Source organism: Platalea leucorodia (assembly GCF_965183815.1).
Source record: "Platalea leucorodia genome assembly, chromosome: 2".
Classification (NCBI taxonomy): Eukaryota; Metazoa; Chordata; class Aves; order Pelecaniformes; family Threskiornithidae; genus Platalea; species Platalea leucorodia.
In genome coordinates, this window is record NC_138824.1 from 132,311,267 (window position 1) to 132,330,961 (window position 19,695).

The 19,695-nt window shown below is 40.2% G+C and overlaps 1 protein-coding gene across 1 annotated transcript in view; it reads left to right on the forward strand.

Annotated features, from left to right (window-relative positions):
- SPAG17 (sperm associated antigen 17) overlaps window positions 1–19,695 on the forward strand; it is a gene marked incomplete at both ends in the record, with an annotated part of 108,802 nt that overhangs the window by 76,137 nt on the left and 12,970 nt on the right. Inside the window, 13 exons of the mRNA XM_082336821.1 lie at window positions 56–185; window positions 1,818–2,038; window positions 2,333–2,477; window positions 3,614–3,768; window positions 5,630–5,806; window positions 8,013–8,140; window positions 9,307–9,437; window positions 11,030–11,157; window positions 11,552–11,734; window positions 14,109–14,222; window positions 16,428–16,473; window positions 18,144–18,246; window positions 18,697–18,750. Of these exons, the coding sequence (XP_082192947.1) occupies window positions 56–185; window positions 1,818–2,038; window positions 2,333–2,477; window positions 3,614–3,768; window positions 5,630–5,806; window positions 8,013–8,140; window positions 9,307–9,437; window positions 11,030–11,157; window positions 11,552–11,734; window positions 14,109–14,222; window positions 16,428–16,473; window positions 18,144–18,246; window positions 18,697–18,750 (1,715 nt within the window). The remainder of the gene's footprint in view (window positions 1–55; window positions 186–1,817; window positions 2,039–2,332; window positions 2,478–3,613; window positions 3,769–5,629; window positions 5,807–8,012; window positions 8,141–9,306; window positions 9,438–11,029; window positions 11,158–11,551; window positions 11,735–14,108; window positions 14,223–16,427; window positions 16,474–18,143; window positions 18,247–18,696; window positions 18,751–19,695) is intronic.

Genomic DNA, 19,695 nt, shown 5'->3' on the forward strand with positions numbered 1-19,695 from the left:
TTTCTAGTGGTGTTTGAAGTGATTTTAAGCTTTAGTATGTCCTCGATTGCTGTAGATTCTGTTTGCTGATGGCACAGTGAGTATGAGTCCTGATTCTGGCCCCGTCTTACCACCACCTACAATTCCAGATAACCAGCAACCGTTACCAGACTCGGAGCCTTCACCTGAGACCAGCATTAAGAAAGGTAACGTTTCCAGCGTTTTGGACAGATTTAAAGTTAGCAGGGCTGATGATACTTAATAAAGGGCATATTTCTTTAGACTGAAAATTCTGCCAGTGTGAAAATGCAATTTTATCTGTACTAAGCTGCTGCACACTGCTCATTTGCTACCTTCATATCAAATAATTTCTCTCCTACTCCAGGTTTCTCTTTCTCCTAACATGCTAGGACTCTAAAAGGGTGTGTAAGAACTACATTGGTAGCAAAGTCATTCAACACGAAGTATTTTAAAAGAAATCCTTGTAACTATGGTAGCGTCAAATCCTTACTTATGCGTTACACAGGTTTTTTGTCTTGGTATTGAGAAATGCTTCTCTTGCAGAGGACTTGCTATATTTTTCTTTCTCATTGTATGTATTCCAAGGCACCTACTATTTGTTATTATTAATTGGTTGTATGGACTTGTGGTCTGTCCCAATATAACCATTTTTACATTATTTTGTTTGGCTGAGAAAGAACCAAATAAAAGTTTACTTCATACCTCAGAGTGTAGTCCAAGATCACTGTCAGTTTTACTTGGTGCAAAGAATAATTATGACCTGTCATAATATTAACATATAATTTATTGGAAGTTGCTGCCAAAGAGAAAAGTCTCTCAAAAAGGAGACTTTCAAGTCCTTGTTCTTAGGATATTTCTTAGGATAACTAGAAGGATGTTTGAGAACTTCCCTGACGAACTATCTTCTAATTTTCAGTCTTAGTATCTCTGTATATCCTTTATTCCTTATCCTTTATTTATGATCACGTTTTCCCCCACCTTTTCTCTCCACTGCTTAGTCTTGACAAATTTATGGTGAAAAGTTTCATGTCTTTGTGGCTGGTTTTTTTGGCTATTTTTGTTGTTGTTGTTGTTGTTTGTTTTTGGGTTTTGTTTTTTTTTTTTTTTTTTTGCTATGATGCATATGCTGTAAGCCTTTTGGACTCCTCTCTGGACTATGCTATTGTCTTTTGCATACACATAGACTAAGTTCCTTTTCTTGAATATGGGAGACCAGAGTCCTCTATCACGTTCATAATAAGATCTCACCATTACCTTTCACACCGGAATCTTCGTCCCTTTTCTTCTGATGCGCCATAGGGTTGTGTTTGCCTTTCTTGTCACCGTATTTTCACACTGATCGCTTGTAGTCATTCTCTATGGGTGATACCTCCAGGTCTTTCTTTTCTTCTACTGTTGCAAACTTATCTGAAGCGTAAATTATTTTTATTCCTTTTTGCATTAAATTTCATTCTAATAGGCTGTATCAAATTCCTATTACTTTAATCTTCAAGCTTATGGGACAGTTTTGGATGCTTTTTTTTCTGTAGTCCATTCAGATTTTCTTCTGCATTGATAGTCCCTTCCAAAGTCATGTCATAATCAGATGTTGTTAGTGTGATGTTTACTTTTTCTGTGTCATTAATGAACACATTAAATAAGATTAGTTCAAGGGCACAGCTTTGAGTAACAGCAACTGTAATTCTCCTCCAGCCTGATAAATAGTTCTTCTTTCAATTCTGTCAAAACCAATACTCACAAAAACTCTTCGCTCTATTGATTTTTGTCTTTTGCCTTAGAGAATACCAAGTCTGATACAGAAGTTTTTGTTTCTGCAGGAAAAGGCAGTGACAGAAACAGTATATCACACCCAAACAAAGACGAGTTGTTTGAAAATATTGCGCAGGGTCTGGTTAATTCTGAGCAACCTAAGGAGAACCAGGCAGGAACCTGGGTAACAACAACTCCATCAGGCATTCGAGTGGGCACTGAGGGAGCAAAGCGAATGGATCTGAAGCCACTCTTAATCTATCAGGCAACTGACCCAGCTGATGGAACGGTATGACTATTTTTGTGTTGTTATAGCACTGTCTACTATGCTAAGAGACAGGGCTGCCGTCATATAAGTTGTAGGATTTGTTCTTTGAACGTACACCCTACAGGTTGTGTTACACTGTTACTAATACAAAAGCTTTGGATTTTGAGGAAAATGCAAGTCCTCCGTCTCTGAAGTAGATAAAGTTGCGGTAGTCTAGCTTCATCAGAGTTGCAGTACATAATACCTTGTTTTACTGTTGTTGCTGTTACAAGTATCGCAGAGCTCATATAAATGAGTATTCCTTCATTCTTCCAGGTTATGACTGTACGAGACGATGAAGTGATAATTGTTGAGAAGCTGGATGGTAGCAGAGTAGTAGATCATGCTGACGGTACTAGGATCACGACTTTTTATGAAAACTGTGAAGAACTTTTTGTACCAGAGGATAGCGAGAAAACAGGTAAAATCAAAAGGGGAGCACTTATCTCTGCTGTATCTTGTGAAGCAAACAATTGTCAAAATATAGTAAAGAAGGCTCATGCCAATAGCCTAGGTAACAAATCCGCTAGTGCAGTCTAGGCTCAGTTTGTCCGCTTGGTCTTTTTTTCATCAGTATTCAGTGCAAAAATTACATTGTAGTAAACAAGCAAATTGCCTTCTTTCCATGTATATACTTACATGACCCACCTTTCCCATGAGACCACAGTGCCTGAGTTCTAGTATGTTGGTTTGCCTCTCTCCACCTACCCTGATATAACAAGCAAGTTGATTTGAGGCTTAACTGAATAGGTGTATAAGGACCAAGGCATCCTCATATTCCCCAGAGAGGCCGTGGACACACCAGCCTCGCAGGTATTCAAAATTTGATTGAATACGGCTGTGGAAAATGCCACACCTAGTAGAAGTGAAACTACATTTGCCTGAAACAAGTGGGGCTAACGGTCCCCTGTATTTCTTCTGGCTGACAGTATATTCTGTACGCTTAGTTCAGTTGCTGGGTAAGCTCTGTAATTAACACGAAGTGTATATTTACTGTGTGGGTGTCAGGACTGTTGTGTTCAAACACAACAGAAAGTTCTGGTTGTGGAACACCTCCCTGTGGGATTTTAAAAATCAAAACAATGACCTTGAACTGGTCTGTCTATTCAATGGGAAGGCAATGGCCAAATTAACATGCCAGTTTGATTTGTTTTCCCTGACTTCTGCTGCTGAAAAGGAATTTCTTCACATCTTAGAGCTTGTATCACAGGCATAAAAAATTTCAGTGGTCCCACTTGTATGTTACAAATACCCAGATCATTACGGTTAGTACTGTACTTGATAAATTAGAGAGTACTCTCCTGACCACACCAGCCACAGATAGTTACAGATGTTTTTTGCTGTTGGATTTTCCTGTATCCAGTGCACAGACCAAAAACTTGAAGGTTGCATATTGTTTACCTAACATAAAATGATGTGATAAAGGAAGTTACGAAGCCTGAGGGTCTTTTACTGAGGAGATAAAGGTCCAGCCTTATGAGAGAAAAAGCAAATTGAATCCTAAGACTTTTCCATGGTTCATGTGCTCCTGTCTAGTTGTTCTGTATTAATTCTTAGATGAACCCTCAGAAGCTGTCATAAGGAAGGTGAAATCTGTGCAAGTAGAGAATCCTGAGTTTGCTACTGTTATAACAAATTGTGAGGATGGTACTTGTCGTACTGTCTTTGGAGATGGGACATCTATTATAGCAAAGCCACGGGGAACATATCAGGTGGGATTTATTTTTAGTTTGTGACAGTGAAATGTATCTTTGTGTTCCAAGATCCCTGCCATGAGCATCTCTCGCCTTGACTATTTTAACTCCCTTCTCTATGGCCTTCACGTATCCTATGATTCTCTCTCTTTTATACTCTGCCAATATGTAGATATTAGAAGTTCTAGTCAACTAAAAGCTGGCAAATGTTGTCCTAATTTTCATGAAGGGTAAGAAGGAAGACCCTGGTAATTACAGGCCTGTCAGTCTCTCTTCGGTGCCTGGTAAAATTATGGAGAAGGTTATTCTGGGAGTTATTGAAAAACACCTGAGAGACAATACAGTTGTTGGTCATAGCCAGGACGGGTTCACAAGGGGAAAGTCCTGCCTAACTAGCTTGATTTCCTTTTGTGACAATGTCACCCATTTGGTTGACCAAGGGAAGCCAGTAGGGTTTTTTTGTTTTAGCAAAGCTTTTGATACTGTCTCTCATAATATCCCTCTGGACAAAATGTCCGGCACACAGCTAGACCAAGTCCATAATACGTTGGGTGAGCAATTGGCTGATGGGTCAGGCTCAAAGAGTTATAGTAAATGGGATTACATGAGGCTGGCAGCCAGTCACCAGTGGGGTTCCCCAGGGCTCAATTTTAGAGCCAGTGCTCTTTAACATTTTTATAAATGATCTGGATGTAGGAATCGAATGCATATTAAGTAAGTTTGACAATGATACTGAACTAGGAGGAGCTGTGGACTCCCTCGAGGCTAGAGAGGCCTTACAAAGAGATATGGATAGACGAGACGACTGGGCAATCACCAACTGCATGAAATTTAACAAGAGGAAGTGCCAGATTCTTCACCTGGGACGGGGTAATCCTGGTTATACATACAAACTGGGGGACGAGAGGCTGGAGAGCAGCCCTGCGGAAAGAGATGTGGGTGTTTGGGTGGATGGCAAGTTGAATATGAGTCAATCACCATGTCCTGGTGGCAAAAAGGGCCAACCATGTCCTGGGATGCATCAAGCACAGCACCGCTAGCCGGTCAAGGGAGGTGATTGTCCCACTCCACACTGCAATGGTGTGGTCCCACCTCAAGTACTGTGTGCAGTTTTGGGCACCTCAATATAAGGAGGACATCAAACTATTAGAGTGTCCAGAGGAGGGTGACCAAGATGGTGAAAGGTCTCGAAGGCAAGACTTACGAGGAGCGGCTGAGGTGACTTGGTTCGTTCAGGTTGGAGAAGGCTGAGGGGTGACCTCATCGCAGTCTAAACTTCCTTGGGGGGGACAGCGGAGGGGGACATGCTGATCTGCTCTCTCTGGTGACCAGCCATAGGACACGAGGCAATGGAATGAAACTGCATCAGGGGAAGTTCAGATTGGACATTAGGAAAAGGTTCTTCACTGAGAGGGTGGTTGGTCACTGGCACAGGCTCCCCAGGGAAGTGGTCATGGTACCAAACCTGTGAGAGTTCAAGGAGCATCTGGATGATGCTCTTAAGTCATACATTTTAGATTTAGGTAGTCCTGCGAGGAGCAGGGAGTTGGACTAGATAATCCTTATGGGTCCCTTCCAACTTGAGATATTCTACGATTCTATGGTATTTCCTCACAACTGCATATTTAAATATTAATATTTAAATCACAAGCTTGAATTTCCTGAGGTTAAAGAAAATATTACAGAGACTAACATCAGCCTAACTCCTGGACCTTATCTTCCTTCTTTCTCTCCCTCTAGTCCCTCAAAACTGGATGATTCAGTAGTAAAGGTCTGAGAGCTCTTCTCTTGATTTGCATCTGTTCTTCATTTTCATGGTACTTCTAAACTGAAGATTTCACCTTTCAGGACTGAACCTTTTCCCTTCTTACTGTGATAGGTTTTACCCATCAAGACAGGCTGTCTTTTCATTGATGAAGATTGCTCAGCAGTTTATACCCATGAAGTTTACAATTTCATCAGCAAGAAAGAAGAGAAACAAGCAGGGAGATACATTATGAAACACACTTCCAGCACTATTTGTGAGATGATGGATCCTGAAGGAAATCTTTTCAAGGTAAAATACATGGAAGGAAACAAGTTTCTGCATTTTAACTAATCTTATGTTATAAACATCTCTCAAAGTCAGCTTGTAGCCTTGTAGTACTTATTCCTGAAGTAGCCTAGCTAGCCAGAAGGAACAGCTCCTGAATCAGGTCTCTGAAATGTTCTTGACGATGTAATGGGTTTCCCTTTTTTGGTATTTCCCCCTTTTTAGAGAGATTGAGATAAAACACATGGTCTACAGTTTACCTCACCTATAGTTACCTTAATTAGCATGACTTGTCTTATAGCAAAAAATCATCTCTGCAAATGAGGATTAAAAATGAGAGAGGATATTGGCTTTTCAGAAGGTCCATAGACGTGCTGTAATCTGCCTGGTAAGGCAAATATTGTTGTAAAAGGAATGATTCAGCCTTTAAAGTCATACTGATTGTGCTGTGATCTTTTCACACCTAAGAGATATTTTTGAGCTAGGTTAGTACTTAGTTTTGAGCTCAGGAAACATCATCTAAGCATCTGTGTCCTACATACTGTTTTCTAATTAAAGGTTCTAATAAAAGATTCTAAATGTGACATCCTTAGAGTATGCTTTCTGTTGTTGCAATGGTAATCATTACCATTTTCCCAGATGCCTGTGAAAGAGCACTGAGGTTCCGCTGGACATATGCATTATAATACAGTTTTTAACCTGGTTTCCTAGGCTGAAGAAGCAGTGCTTACATAAATCTATGCTGTCTGTCAGTCTCCCTAACAAATTTTGAACTAATCAACAGAGGGTTAGAAATTTCAAAGATATCAAGTTCCTACAAAATCAATGCAATTCAGAGCAGCACAGGAGTTGCTTGGCATCAGCGTCAGCACGTCCTGCTGTTTCTCAGCTGATGCTTAGGGAATGAAGGAAGGAGGCTGAGGCGGCTGTGGGGCAGTTGAAGGTATTGTGGGAGCAGTGGTCGCAGGGGATGTGGATGGGGGGCTGTAGTAAGAAAGGTGAGATTAATGGTTGGTAGGGATGGCAACAAGGTGCGGGTGTGATAGGATTGGTTCTTCCTCTGCCCTAGTCAGACCTGAGAGTACAGCGAAATGGGCGTGGACTGGGTGTGTCAGGTTCGGTTCATGGACTGCCCTTTGAATCACTCTGGTTTAAACTGTGTCTTCCCAAGGCATCTCTCCTTCAACTGACTGCACTAGGAATTTGAGGCATTATTATACCTTGTGTGCATATGTCAGTGGCACGTAAGTTAATAATGACACGAAGGAAATACTGTAGAAATTCACTCAGTATTATCATAAGATTATCTGAGACCGTATTTTTGAAGTGAATAAATGCCTAAAAAGGGACCCCTCTATACATATATACCTATAGGTATATATAAAAATATATAATCTGTATCTATATCTATCTATATTTCTTCATATATCAACATGTATATAGATGTGTATATATTTATACATACATATGTATATACACCAGGTATATATAGGTAGATGGATAAATATATATAATGCATATATATATAATTTATATCTCTTTATATGTCAACAAGTATATAAATGTGTGTGTATAGGGGTATATATTTATACATACATTCACCTATATACCTATATACATACACACATCTGTATGTACATACACATTTTTATATATATAGACACACATTTATATTTATGTATACACCTATATGAGTATATGTATGTACTATGTAATTATTAACTAACATATTAGCATATAGACATATATATATACATTTGTATATATTTGTGTGTACCTCTGTGTATAGGTGCATATCCATAGATACATATGTACCTCGCAGAGGTACATCAGTACCTGTCTGAGTATACAGTTACCTGGCTTGACCAGCAAGTGAGTATTTTTGTGTGAAGTTGCCTGTTGATGCCTGCAGATATATATGTTGAAGATGGAATGTCATGGACGGCCCTGTTTGACAACGAACAATCCTTGAGCATTTATTAAATATCAGCATGTGATACTAGCATTTATGATATGGCACGTCTTTCTAGAAATGTTTGTTTTGCCTTTTTCACTATCTTTTCAGTTTTCTTCTTTGTCTCTTTTTCCTGTGAATTCCAGGTTGCTCATCCTGAAATATGTTTTTTTCTGTCTCTTTCACTGGGCTAGGTCATGTTACAGTTGAGCAGCAAGTTACTCTTTTAAAAAGGTATCATGTAACTCAATTCATTTTGTATAATTTCTATTACAGGTCATGGCTGATGGCAGCACATCTGTGTGTGTTCCTAGCAGTGGCTCTGATGACAAGGAAGACAGAAGTTCAGCATCAGCACTCCCAGAAGTTAACAAACCTATCACTTATGATGAGCATGCCCCCAGGTAAACTGCGCTGGATTCATGCGTTTACGCTTTCTTTCTTCACTACACTGTATTTGTACAGGGTTTGTAGATTTGCACTTCCTTTGTTCAGTACTCTGTATTTGCACATTTGATGTCGTCATCTTGGAGTTCCATTTTCTTCTTGTGTCATCACAGTACTTTTGCATTTTTGTCATCTAGAAAAGAATGCAATTTGAAAGCCATTGGATTTGATGAGTGTGGTGGGTTGACCTCAGCCAGCTGCCAAATGCCCACCCAGCTGCTCTCTCACTCCCCCTCCTTAAAAGGACAAAGTGGGAAAATAAGGTGCAAAAGGTCATGGGTCAAGATTAAGATAGGGAGATCACTTTCCAATTACTGTCACAGGCAAAACAGACTTAACTTGGGGAAAATTAATTTAATTTATTACCAATTAAAATAGAGTTGGATGGTGAGAAACAAAGATGAAAAGTAAAACACCTCCCCCCATCCCCTCTTTTTCTCAGGCTCAACATCAACTGCCTCATTCCTGACCCCTCTACCTCCTCCCCACTCCAGCAGCGCAGGGAATGGGAGGTTGCGATCAGTCCATAACAGCTCCTCTCTGCTGCTCCTTCCTCCTCACGCTTTTCCCCTGCTCTATCATGGATCCTTCCCATGGGCTGCAGTCCTTTTGGTTAAACCTGCTCCAGCATGGGCTCTCAACGGGCTGCAGTGCCTTCAGGAAATATTCGCCTGCACCGGCGTGACCCTGTCCACAGGCTGCAGGGGAATACCCGCTCCACCGTGGTCTCCTCCACAGGCTGCAACGTGGATATCTGCTCCACCATGGTCCTCTCCGCAGGCTGCAGGGGAATCTCTGCTCTGGCACCAGGAGCTCCTCTTCCCCCTCCTCCTTCTCTGACCTTGGTGTCTGCAGGGCTGTTTCTCATACTTTTTCCCTCACTCGTCACTGCCCGTGTGGTATTTTGCCCTTTATTACACATGCTTTCCCTGAGGCGCCGTGGTCTTGGCTGAGGGGCTCAGCTGTGTCCTGCGGTGGGTCTGTTGGAGCCGGCTGGGACCGTCTGTGTCCAGCACAGGGCAGCCCCTGCCCTCTCCTCGCAGAGGCCACCCTGCAGACCCCCACTGCCAACAGCTTGCCTCCTATGCTCAATCCAATCCAATGTGTGTGGCTGGCTGTATAGGTTCTTCATCATCTACGCGGATGGTTCTGGAACCGAGCTCCTGCGGAGCAGGGATGTACACGAGTATCTTGCCAAAGCCTGTAGTGATCCCGCTGCTGCTGTCTTGCAGGATCCTGTGCAAGAATGTCCGGGTAGGAAAATTTTATTTCTTTTCCGACAAAATAATAACAGAAATAATTACAAAGGTGGAGTCAGAAGTTTCAAAACTCTTATTTGGACAGGAAATTTGAAAATGTTTCTCCCCATGTAGAGAGGTGTCCACACTTCTGGCACTGAAGCATGGGGAAGAGGAGCTTGTGGAAAAGTCTGGGAAGCAGAACATTAACTGAATGACACTGTAAAGGGATAAGCGAACAAACAACTGACATATCTTTATCCGCTCTCAGACACACAAACAAACGTGATTACCAAATGCATAGTTCTCTGTGTATTTACCATCAAAAAACACTGAATGTATCACAGTCTTCGTTAATCATATACCTCCATTTATCAATGAAGACAATGATACTCTGATGTTGACTAGTCTGGCTGTTGGAAAGGATAAATATATGTTACTAAGAAGCTGGAAAAAAATTACTGAAATAGGGGATGCCGAAAGTACATGGCACCAACCACTTCGTAGTAGCAACACAAGAAGTTATATGCTGAAATGATTGGTTCTCATTGTAAAGTTCGTTGGAGATGCTGTGTTTCTATAAAATACACTGTGGCATAACAGGTAGATCCTAAGAAAATAAATATATCTTTAAAAAGACAGGAACACGTGGATGCCCTGGATATGGGGGGTGATAAGGATAGTTTGCTTCAAGCCGTAAAGTGCTAAGACATTCTTCTCGGAGATTTATATCATAAGCATGGGGAACAGGTTTCCCACCTACTATTCTTACCAGGTTTTGCACATTTTTAAATGCTGCTTCTATTCACACTAATGACCAGTTCCCTGTTTTATAAACTGAATGAAATAATTTTGCCATGGGAAAAGGAAAAGAGAAAGGGCACTGAGGGAGACGGAGAGATAGGGAAGGTGGAAAGACCAGGAAGATGGAGAAGACAGATACCCAGTGAAAATCCCAGCCCAGAAAACCTGCTCGCAACCAGCAGTCATTTGTAATAGTAGCAAGTCTGCTTTTCCGGACTTCGTACTCTACCTTTCTCAATACTAGCTCTATTTGCCCTGACACCAAGGCTCTGCAATTTTGTATCATTGTGACAAAGCACCTCAGTGGTCATATCCATTTTGAAGGCCACCTATGGGGTAGATAATAGTAGATTAACTAGATTTTTTGGGTTGGAAAAAATATTTTGAAGAACATTAATATTAATATTATGTTCTGAATATGACGTACTTCTGAGATTAGTATTCAGTAAACATGGGTCGATGGTCTGCTCTTCTTTGTTTGGGATACTCCACACACTATACAACTGAGCTGTTACCCAAGAGTCAAAGCAAGTAGCATAGGCAGTCTGTTGTTGATCGTGGTAATCTGAACTTGTCCAACTATTCTATAATCACCTCAGTGATCTGAACTTGTCCAGCTTCTATAATCACCTCAGTGATCTGATATTATCTGTAGCCACAAGCATCACATTTTCACATGGAGTTTTACCACTTGATAATAAGGTTTTTTATACTTAGGTAAGTATACTTTTCTGGACGTCTGAGACACTTGACCATCATTTTTGGATTTGAACTGATTCTTAGCAAAATGTGTCTTCGAACCAGGTGTTTTCAGTATTACTATCCTCCGCCCTCTGGCTGAAGCCTCCCCCTGGGTAATGAAGAAAGAACCAGAGAGTATTGTTCCTCCAAACCTTCAGTCAAGGACCCGGGACACGTTTTCTTCTCTTGAGGTATAATTGCTTCAAAATTGTCTTTTGCCGCTTAAGCAATAGATGTTTGTCACGGGGGCAAAATGGAGCTCTAAACAATGTGACATTGTTAAGTCCAGTTTATTAAGCAGGCAAAGCAAGGGGCAGGCTATGTCAGGAAAAATGTAGTCACCTTGGGCTGCTTCTGCTCTCAGTAAGGCGATATGGTAATTTTAAGGGGAGTGCATCTTGCCGGATGAAGAAGTTTTAGAATAGATAAATTGTGCCCAAGAATCTACTGACTTTATTGTCTAGATCTACGATGCTATAAGGAGAGCTTGTGCTTTTCAGCTGAGACACACATAGCTGATATCTGCATTTAATCAGTAATATAAGTAGCCTCTTGCTCTTTTTGCTTGTTCGTGTCCATGTTCAGAGGAAGATCACAGGTCCCTCAGTCAGAACACCTGTTTGGAGGGGTCTCTGCATTGGATCCAAAGAGAAGACGTGCTTGCCAGTACCTGTGAGAAAATGTCCTAATAAACTGCAAATCCGTCAGCTATTCCAGTATAAGCCACTCAGTGAGGAACTAAGAGAAAAGCTGCAGCTTTCCCTTAAGGTAGTGCAATCACATTTATTCATTCTTCCGGTGAGCAATAGAGAACAGACAAATTGGGTGACATGAATTTACAGCATAACCCTGAGACAAAAATTCTGCTACTTTTGAAGAACGATCAGCACTTCATATGTAGACAGGTGCTCTAAGAAGAGTGTATTTCTGAAGCAGCTCAACTGTTTTCACTCATCTCTTGTGGAACCTTCTTTTCTGTGCAAATACGTGGGATCCAGTCCAGTACACATCACAGACAGTACACTAACACATCGTTTCCTTTCTGTCAATATTGATATCTGTTACTTTGCTTTTACTTTGCTTAGGGTTTGTTTTCCTTCACAAAGCCTTAAAAACTTAAATCTATGAAGTTGTACAAGAATTTCTAACCCACCATAATTCTACAGTTAACTTGCTGACCAGGTCACTGAGACACACTCCAGTTTTGGTTATGTATTCGTTTTCATAAATCAGTACAGAACATTTCCAGGTTCAAGGCTGAGTTCTGTCACTCTATCCCTGTCTAGCAAATAGCTATGTAACCTCCTGACAAAGTGTGTGTCCATCCCTCGTGAGTGACTGGTTCGTAACAAGCTGCAAGCTACACCTCACGTGCAAGTGTTCTGAGATGGAATCTGAATGTTCTGCAGTTGATCCTTGTCAGCAGCTTCGTAGTTCTCGGTTTTGGTATAAAACATTGATTTATTTAATTCACATTGTGAAGATGCTCTTAGAAGATATTTTAGAGTTAAAAACTCATTATTACGTACCAATTAGAGAATAACAAAATAAATGTGTTCTATAATTTATTAATTTAACATATTTTGATGATGGCATTGCAGATGGAATTTGAAAGTTAACAGCGTGTGAAATTTGTGAAGGTAGTAGCATGTTGTAGCCAGTTAGACTTCCCCGCCCCCTTACATTTCAAAGAAGACATGCTTGCAATAGAAAAATATGGACAGCTGTTCAGCCCTGGCATGTTTGGGGCATGCCAGTCTATCAGAATTAAATTTTACCCTTTTACAGTTTATAAATATATAAATTGCATACTGATCTTTTAAAGGCAATGCTATAACAAAAAATTCCCCACCAAAATGCCAAGGTGAGTCTTCATTGACTAGATCTGTTGTTGGCTTTTAGAGAAAGAAGAACGCTGTTTGTTACATTGGGAAGAAAGAATTGCAATTAGTGGCACTGAGAAAACATTTGTAATAATTGCGTTAATGTGCAATGGAAATATCCTCATTGCTCACATATCAATATTTAATGAATAGATTTTTCCAGAAAGAGGTATCTTAAATCTTTAGCCAAATATTCACTTTGTCAGAACTAAATCAAGATCTAAAGAAAAAGGTATTCTTCCTTTCTCCATCTCCTTTAAGATTAAGAGGTGTAAAGGAATCAAAAAGAACTGGAACTGGAACCAGATTGCTTCTGCAAACCTTGTCTATTCATAAAGCTTGGTACTGCATGTAGCTTTCTAGCAGAGTGGTATGTTAGGACAGCCTTCTGTAAGGACCCTTTTTTCCATCCAGCTGATCTTCTAAAGCATAAAGAAGTGTGGGAAAAGAGAAGTGTTCTTTTCTGTAGCGCAAAATGTGATTCTGGCAAAGTAAACATCTGCCTAAAAACAGAGATTTAGATTTTTTTTTTTTTTTCCTGAACCTAATTTTTCAATTACGCTGTTGTAAATTCCCTTTTCCCTAGTAGGAGATCAAACAGGAGGGAGATACAGATCACGTTTGTTAGAACATCTTTTATTCATTAAGCTGATCTTTGTTATATAATTGATTATTATTGAGAGCAGCTATTTACTCAACACATTCCTTTATTCACTCACATAGTTTACTCAAGCACTTGCATGCTCACTCATACTTGCCTGGCTGGTGCAACGGTTGGGAGGCCAAACCTACCTGCCTTCTCAGAAGCAGGGGGTCACACTGATGGACCAGGGGCACCTAGATAGCTGTTGGATGTGCTGCAAGTCACACCATTCATTGTGGATGCTAACGTGTGCTAGTGGCCTGGTAGAGATTCAGCAAACTCTTTTTGTCCTTAGTATATTAGTTCTTGCAGATTCAATAGTCTTGCTAGTCTTCAGAGTTGATTAGTCCTTGGTAAGCTTTCACCTGCTACCTTCTCAGCAAGTACTCCTCTCTTTGACCTGCTGGGTTTTTTAAAAACTATTTCTCCATGCAAACCTTTAGATATCTATATAACCCATTCACACAAATTCACAGAAGGGGCCTTTATGACATTGAGAAGCAGCGTATATGTTCATTACTTCTACAAACTCTTTTCTCTGTATATGTCCCCCTTAAGTCTACCTCTGCAAAGAAAACATCTGCATCTTTCTTGTTCTTTTTCATTGTTCCACCAGGAATATATAGACAACATCTTAAAGCAGGAAGATGAGTTGGAAGAGATGAATGTAAAAGAACCAAGAACAGAAGAGGAAAAGGAGAATGCTGCAAGTATCCTTGAACTCGTTATGGTGAGAGAAATACAGTTTTTAACTGCTTTTTCCAACAAAACCATTGTATTGCATTGGAAGCGTCAGCCTTTAAAACACAGCATCATCCGTTAATAAAACAGCAAATGTTAGGATAGCACAGTGCCAGCTCTGCTGTAGTTTAATGGTAAAGCAGAGCCACACTCCACATTCGGCTGGGCTACTGAATGGTACTACTGCCATTTTAGGGAAGCAATGCTCAAAACAGTTCAAGAGTTTGGCTCTATGGAATGATACATTCCCCAACACACAGGCTAAAAATACTGAAATGTCCGTGTCCCGCAACATTGGGATGAGAATGTTCCCAGTCTGTTGTCATTGCAGGTGGGAGACTTATATTTCAACCACAGTACCTCCATAGTAACAGTTTAAACCCTGCTGTTGGGATGATCCAAAACCAATCTGGAGGCATAGTGTTATCACTGCCAAATGGCATTTATGTTTTTGGAAAATGTGCTCTCCTAATTTGCACAGCTAATTAGAGCGTGAAAAGAAAAGGGAGGGGAATAAGGAATGGGAAAGGTGGGAAAACAGGGAAAGAGGGACTTGGGGTAGCAGTCAGGAAACAGTAAGGTTAGTGGGACATGAGTGGTAAAAAACATTAGAAAAGCTCAAGCAGCAAAAGTGTGTGGGGTGAATTAGGGTGAATGAGAGAAACACTCCTACATCTTACGTAAAGAGCTCTATTATTATTATGTAAAATGCTCTATTTCGGTTATTTTAAATTATTCATTTCTTACAGCTTCCTTTCATTTGGTACCTTGCATGATGTGAATTCACACGCTAGATTTTTAGTAGTTATTAAACACTGGTTTCTTTTTTTAGTCTCATCTAAGAAATACTTTTATTTCCATTTAATCAAATAACAAGCATATAGTGAATTCAAACATATTGAATTGAAAAATCTGACATTTGAAAAATAAGATCTAGCCCTGTTAATTTGAATATTCACTACCAGATGATCTATCCACCTTTCAAAAGTGAACATATTCTAGCAAGCAAACATCATCTTAGCCTTAGAGTCTACCTTTTAAACATTGTCTCAACATGCAAAAACATTAGGCATGAGATCTTTCCAGTTTTAAATGCTGTTAATTTCCTTTTCATAGTTTTCTGGATAGAGCTATAACTTTACTATTATTTTTCCTTACAATCTTAAAAAAACCCCATGTAATTCTAGAATTTGTCTCTGAACTTTTTAGCCAAGTTAGCATTTTCATTCGCTGCAACTAAAGCCAATTTTTTTATATTACAAGCTTCTGTATATTATCTCACTCGGTACTTTCAAGTGACGTGCAAGTTTTAAAAAGGGAGTAAAGAAATACCTAGCAAAAAAACCAGGAAGGAACTCGCAGCCGCTCTGGAAAGAGGAACACAGAGAAGTGATCTATCAGCACCTCCATCTGCCTCTGTCCTCTAGGCAGGCATTTATTTGCTTTGGTGAGACCCAGGTACTGAATCTCACATGCTGCCCCGTTCCAATGGACTTGTCTAGTGACTATTGTTGGTTGTACCAGCTACCATAAGCCCGTTTCCAAGTACAGATTTCACATTGGACAACTAGTTTTCTGAGCAGCGGAGCCTCGCTGTGCCCCTGCTGCCACCCAGGAATCGGTGTCACGCTCCTCCCGCGTCTCCGCTGTTCCCCAGCTCTGTCAGAACCCAGACTGCCTCGTCGCAGGAACTCTGCTTTCCATTTAACTGCTTCAGGGACAGCGTAAGAGTAAAGGAAACGGCTTCGTTTAGAGTCTCTTGCCCCTCAAACACTTCACTGCAAACCAACCACAAGAGAGACCCTCAGCAACGAAGCCTACAAATTCCTGAACGTATTTCCCATTTGACTTCTTGTTGTGACCATGAGTTTTAGATCTGGTTCACATCCTTTGCAGAAGGATTTGAGTTTGCATATGAACTGGCTTAGTTGATTTAATAAACAGCAACCATATAAAATACAAAGCCATCTGTGAAGTAGGTCATCAAGACCTACTGTTTAGACCAGGGAAATTGTACTTCATTTCCTTTTTCACCAGCTCATGTTTTCTAACACACTGAAATACCTCCATTCTTGAAGTTGCATTCTCAGGTAACAAGATAACGCTTGTTTAGGACAGAAAGCCTTCGAAACAGAGTGCTGTGGTTGTGAGGTCCGTTTCTGGCATGGTCACAGTTATTCCTTCTTCATTGCAGTCCTTCCCGAACTGGGAGAAGTCAACTGAAAACCCCAGTGATAGAGGTAATAAAAATCTAATATCTACCTTTTAAAATAGTAAAATATCATAGTAAGTTTTTAAGTACTGTGGTATTATTTTTAAAGAAGTAACATAAAGGTGAATTCATCTATGTGCTATCTACATGCTTCTGTGTGATTTTTCACAGGTGATTAGAACTTGTTAGAATCGATGATGCAGTACCCCTAAAAAACAGCTCCTAGGCATGTGTATTTGGCATTTTCACTCACGTTTCTGCATGTATTGAGTTTTCTTAGGTATAAGAACTATGACAGTACTTGGTTACTTTTATACAAGTATCAACTTTTCAGACAAGTTTTTCAAAGCAACTGGATAAGTCCTGGTTATTTATTACACTTGAAAATCGGCTCTCAAATGATCATGTGTTTTGGTTACATTAACCTTGCCTGCAGGAAAGATGGAACAGTGTATTAGCTTTCTCTGGTGGATTTCTGTTGAGGTTTTCATAAGATACTTGTTAACATTTAGTAATGTTTTCAATAGGTACAAACAAAAATTAAGATGTTTTTGTTTCTTTTAAAATCCATAAGCCTTTTCCATAGAAAAATCCATAGTATTCAATCCCATAGTGACACTAGCCTTTAAAGTGTTACTTTTCTGCCCTTCCTGCCTTGTCAAGAGTATTTCTGCTTGTTAAAAAAAGCATACTGTGCAAAGTAAATGGAAACTGCTGCAGCAAATGCATACTACACAGTTTCCTGATTTAAAAACATAGTTAAAATGGAAGTGTACTTGTAATGTGCCCTTATTAATGAAGAAGATTGCATGAAAAAGAAGCTCTTTAAGATAGGCAAAAATAGAAAAAGGAAAATAAAAGTATATTTTTATGATGAAAAAGCTGACAAAAAACCCAACCAAAACGAAACCAAAACAAAAAAACTAACTTTGAAGTTTGCAATTACATAATTCCCAAAACACTAAGAGATGTCGTGATCAAATAGGATCATATCTCTGAAATACTCAGACCTCCTAAATTTTCCCATGGAAATTTATTTTCAACCAAGGAAACTTCTTTGGACGCACAGCTTAGGTGTGAGGCATGAAGCAAGCAACACATTTTATAGAAGATGTCAGAGGACAGGGAAACTCTTTACTAAAGCCCCAAAGCTGGTCACAGTCTTAAATACGGAAAGATTGGCTTTTCTTCATTATACATATTGAACTAGTAGTTCCTTCCGTGAGAATGGCTGTGAAGCAGCCATGATCAACACAATTAAGCACAACTTAAGTAAGCTGAAAGCGGTAAAGGTCCCTGAAGGCCCACATTATTTTCTTCAGCTGGAGACAGAGACCTGGAATGTTGCTCCCCAGTCAGAAAGTGGCTGAATGGCAGCAACTTTTCCTATTCACAGGCATTTGATTTGTATCTTGAAAAAACACAAAGATATTTCAGGAAATACAGGGTAAGGGAACTTAATCTGATTCTGGTTCTTTCCACATTGACTTGAATTATTTTCCTGTCTGTTAATGTTCTGAAATTGATTTTGGAATGAAGTTCTTTCTGCCTCTTCCCTCCCAGTAATAAAGAATCTCTTAGGTTTTCATCAAGTGACAGAAAGATGCATTAAAAATATATACTTTTATGGTTTTTATTCATAATGCTTAGCAGCACTTAGCAGAACATGCACATTCAATAATACTCTTTACCTTGCAGCTCACGTAACTGAGCTGTACGAACAGGCGGTGGCTTCTCATCGCCGGTGTCACACAGAGAAGACAATCGCTGCCCAAAGAGAGGACCAACGCCGGAGGTTCAGGTAGGACAGACCAGCGAGAACTGATGCAAGTGTAAATAACGCGAAGGATGGAACCAAGCGCACAGGCAAGGCGATGTACTTTGCTGACTGTCATTAAGGACTGGGACCTAGATCTTCTAGATACCTATCACAATGTTTTACTAGCTTTTCCTATGATCATTTGTCCCTGTGTGCCTCTTCTTTCCTTATCTCAAAGATACTTTAAAGTTTGTTGGAAAAGGATTTTGAGGGTTTCTTTGATTGAAAAATATAATAAAAATGCAGATATGAGTGAACAATTTTGCAGCAAACCATACAAGTGGAAGTCGGGAGTCACCTGAGATGTTAATATAAAATACTCTTACAAAAAGCGTTCTCTTTCCAGGGTTATCTTGTAAGTATTTTTGTGCTTATAAAACATCGTGCTAGTTTTCTCATTTTTCACTACTTGTTTCTTCCCTGATCATTTAGCCCAGAAGGAGTAACACCAGTGTCCAAGTGGCAGAGCAGACTAGAAGAGTACAGGTAATAGTATTAGTAGGGCAGGAAGTTAATTATTTTAAGAGCCAACTTAAGTCTGTTTTTGGAAAGACTGTTGCTGATTTCACCAGGTGTTGGGTAATGGTTCAGTGGTTTGCTGGCAAATAATGGGGTGTTTTCTGCAACAGAAATGCTGAATGGATGGTTTGAGTCTCTCTCAATTTTTTCAAAGCCTAGCAGTGTTAAGTTATGCTATTCAAAACAAGGCTGAAGTCAGAAGTCCTGTGTTCCGTTTCCTGGCTCTGCCACCAGCGTGGAAAACAATTTAAATTAATATTTTCAAATGCTGATGCTGTAGGTTAAGATTTGAGTATTCCACGCATCCTGGCTGATTTTTCAGAACCCCAGACACGTCTATCACGTGATGGTGCTTCAAAGCTTCTCAAGGCAAAACAGTCCCAGCTCTCTCAACCTTCTCTCATATGAAAGATCCTCCAAACCCTTAATCATCTTTGTGTCCCTTTTCTGGACTTGCTTCTTTAAGTCCACGTCTTTCGATGTATCAGGGAACCCAGAACTGGACACAGTACTCCACAGGTGGTTGCACCAGTGCCGAGTAGAGGGGAAGGTTCACCTCCCTGCCTGCTTGGACCTGCTGACAACTCCTCCTAAGGATTCTGCTGGTCGTCTTTGCCACAAGGGCGCACTGTTGGTTCACATTCAATTTGATGTCCACCAGGACTCCTAGGTCCTTCTTTGCAGAGCTGCTTTTCAATGCTGGGCAGGGTGGCTTAAGTCCCCCATGAGGACCACGCAGTATGAACGTGAGGCTTCTTCCAGTTGTCTGAAGAAGGCCAGATCTACCTCTTCTTCCTTATTTATATGCATATGCTTGGTGCAACCCCACTTCAGCTCTGTTTTGTTGATTGTGATGTCCCTTGTGATATCCCATCACCCCAGGCCCTTTGCTTGCCTACCACATCCACTGCT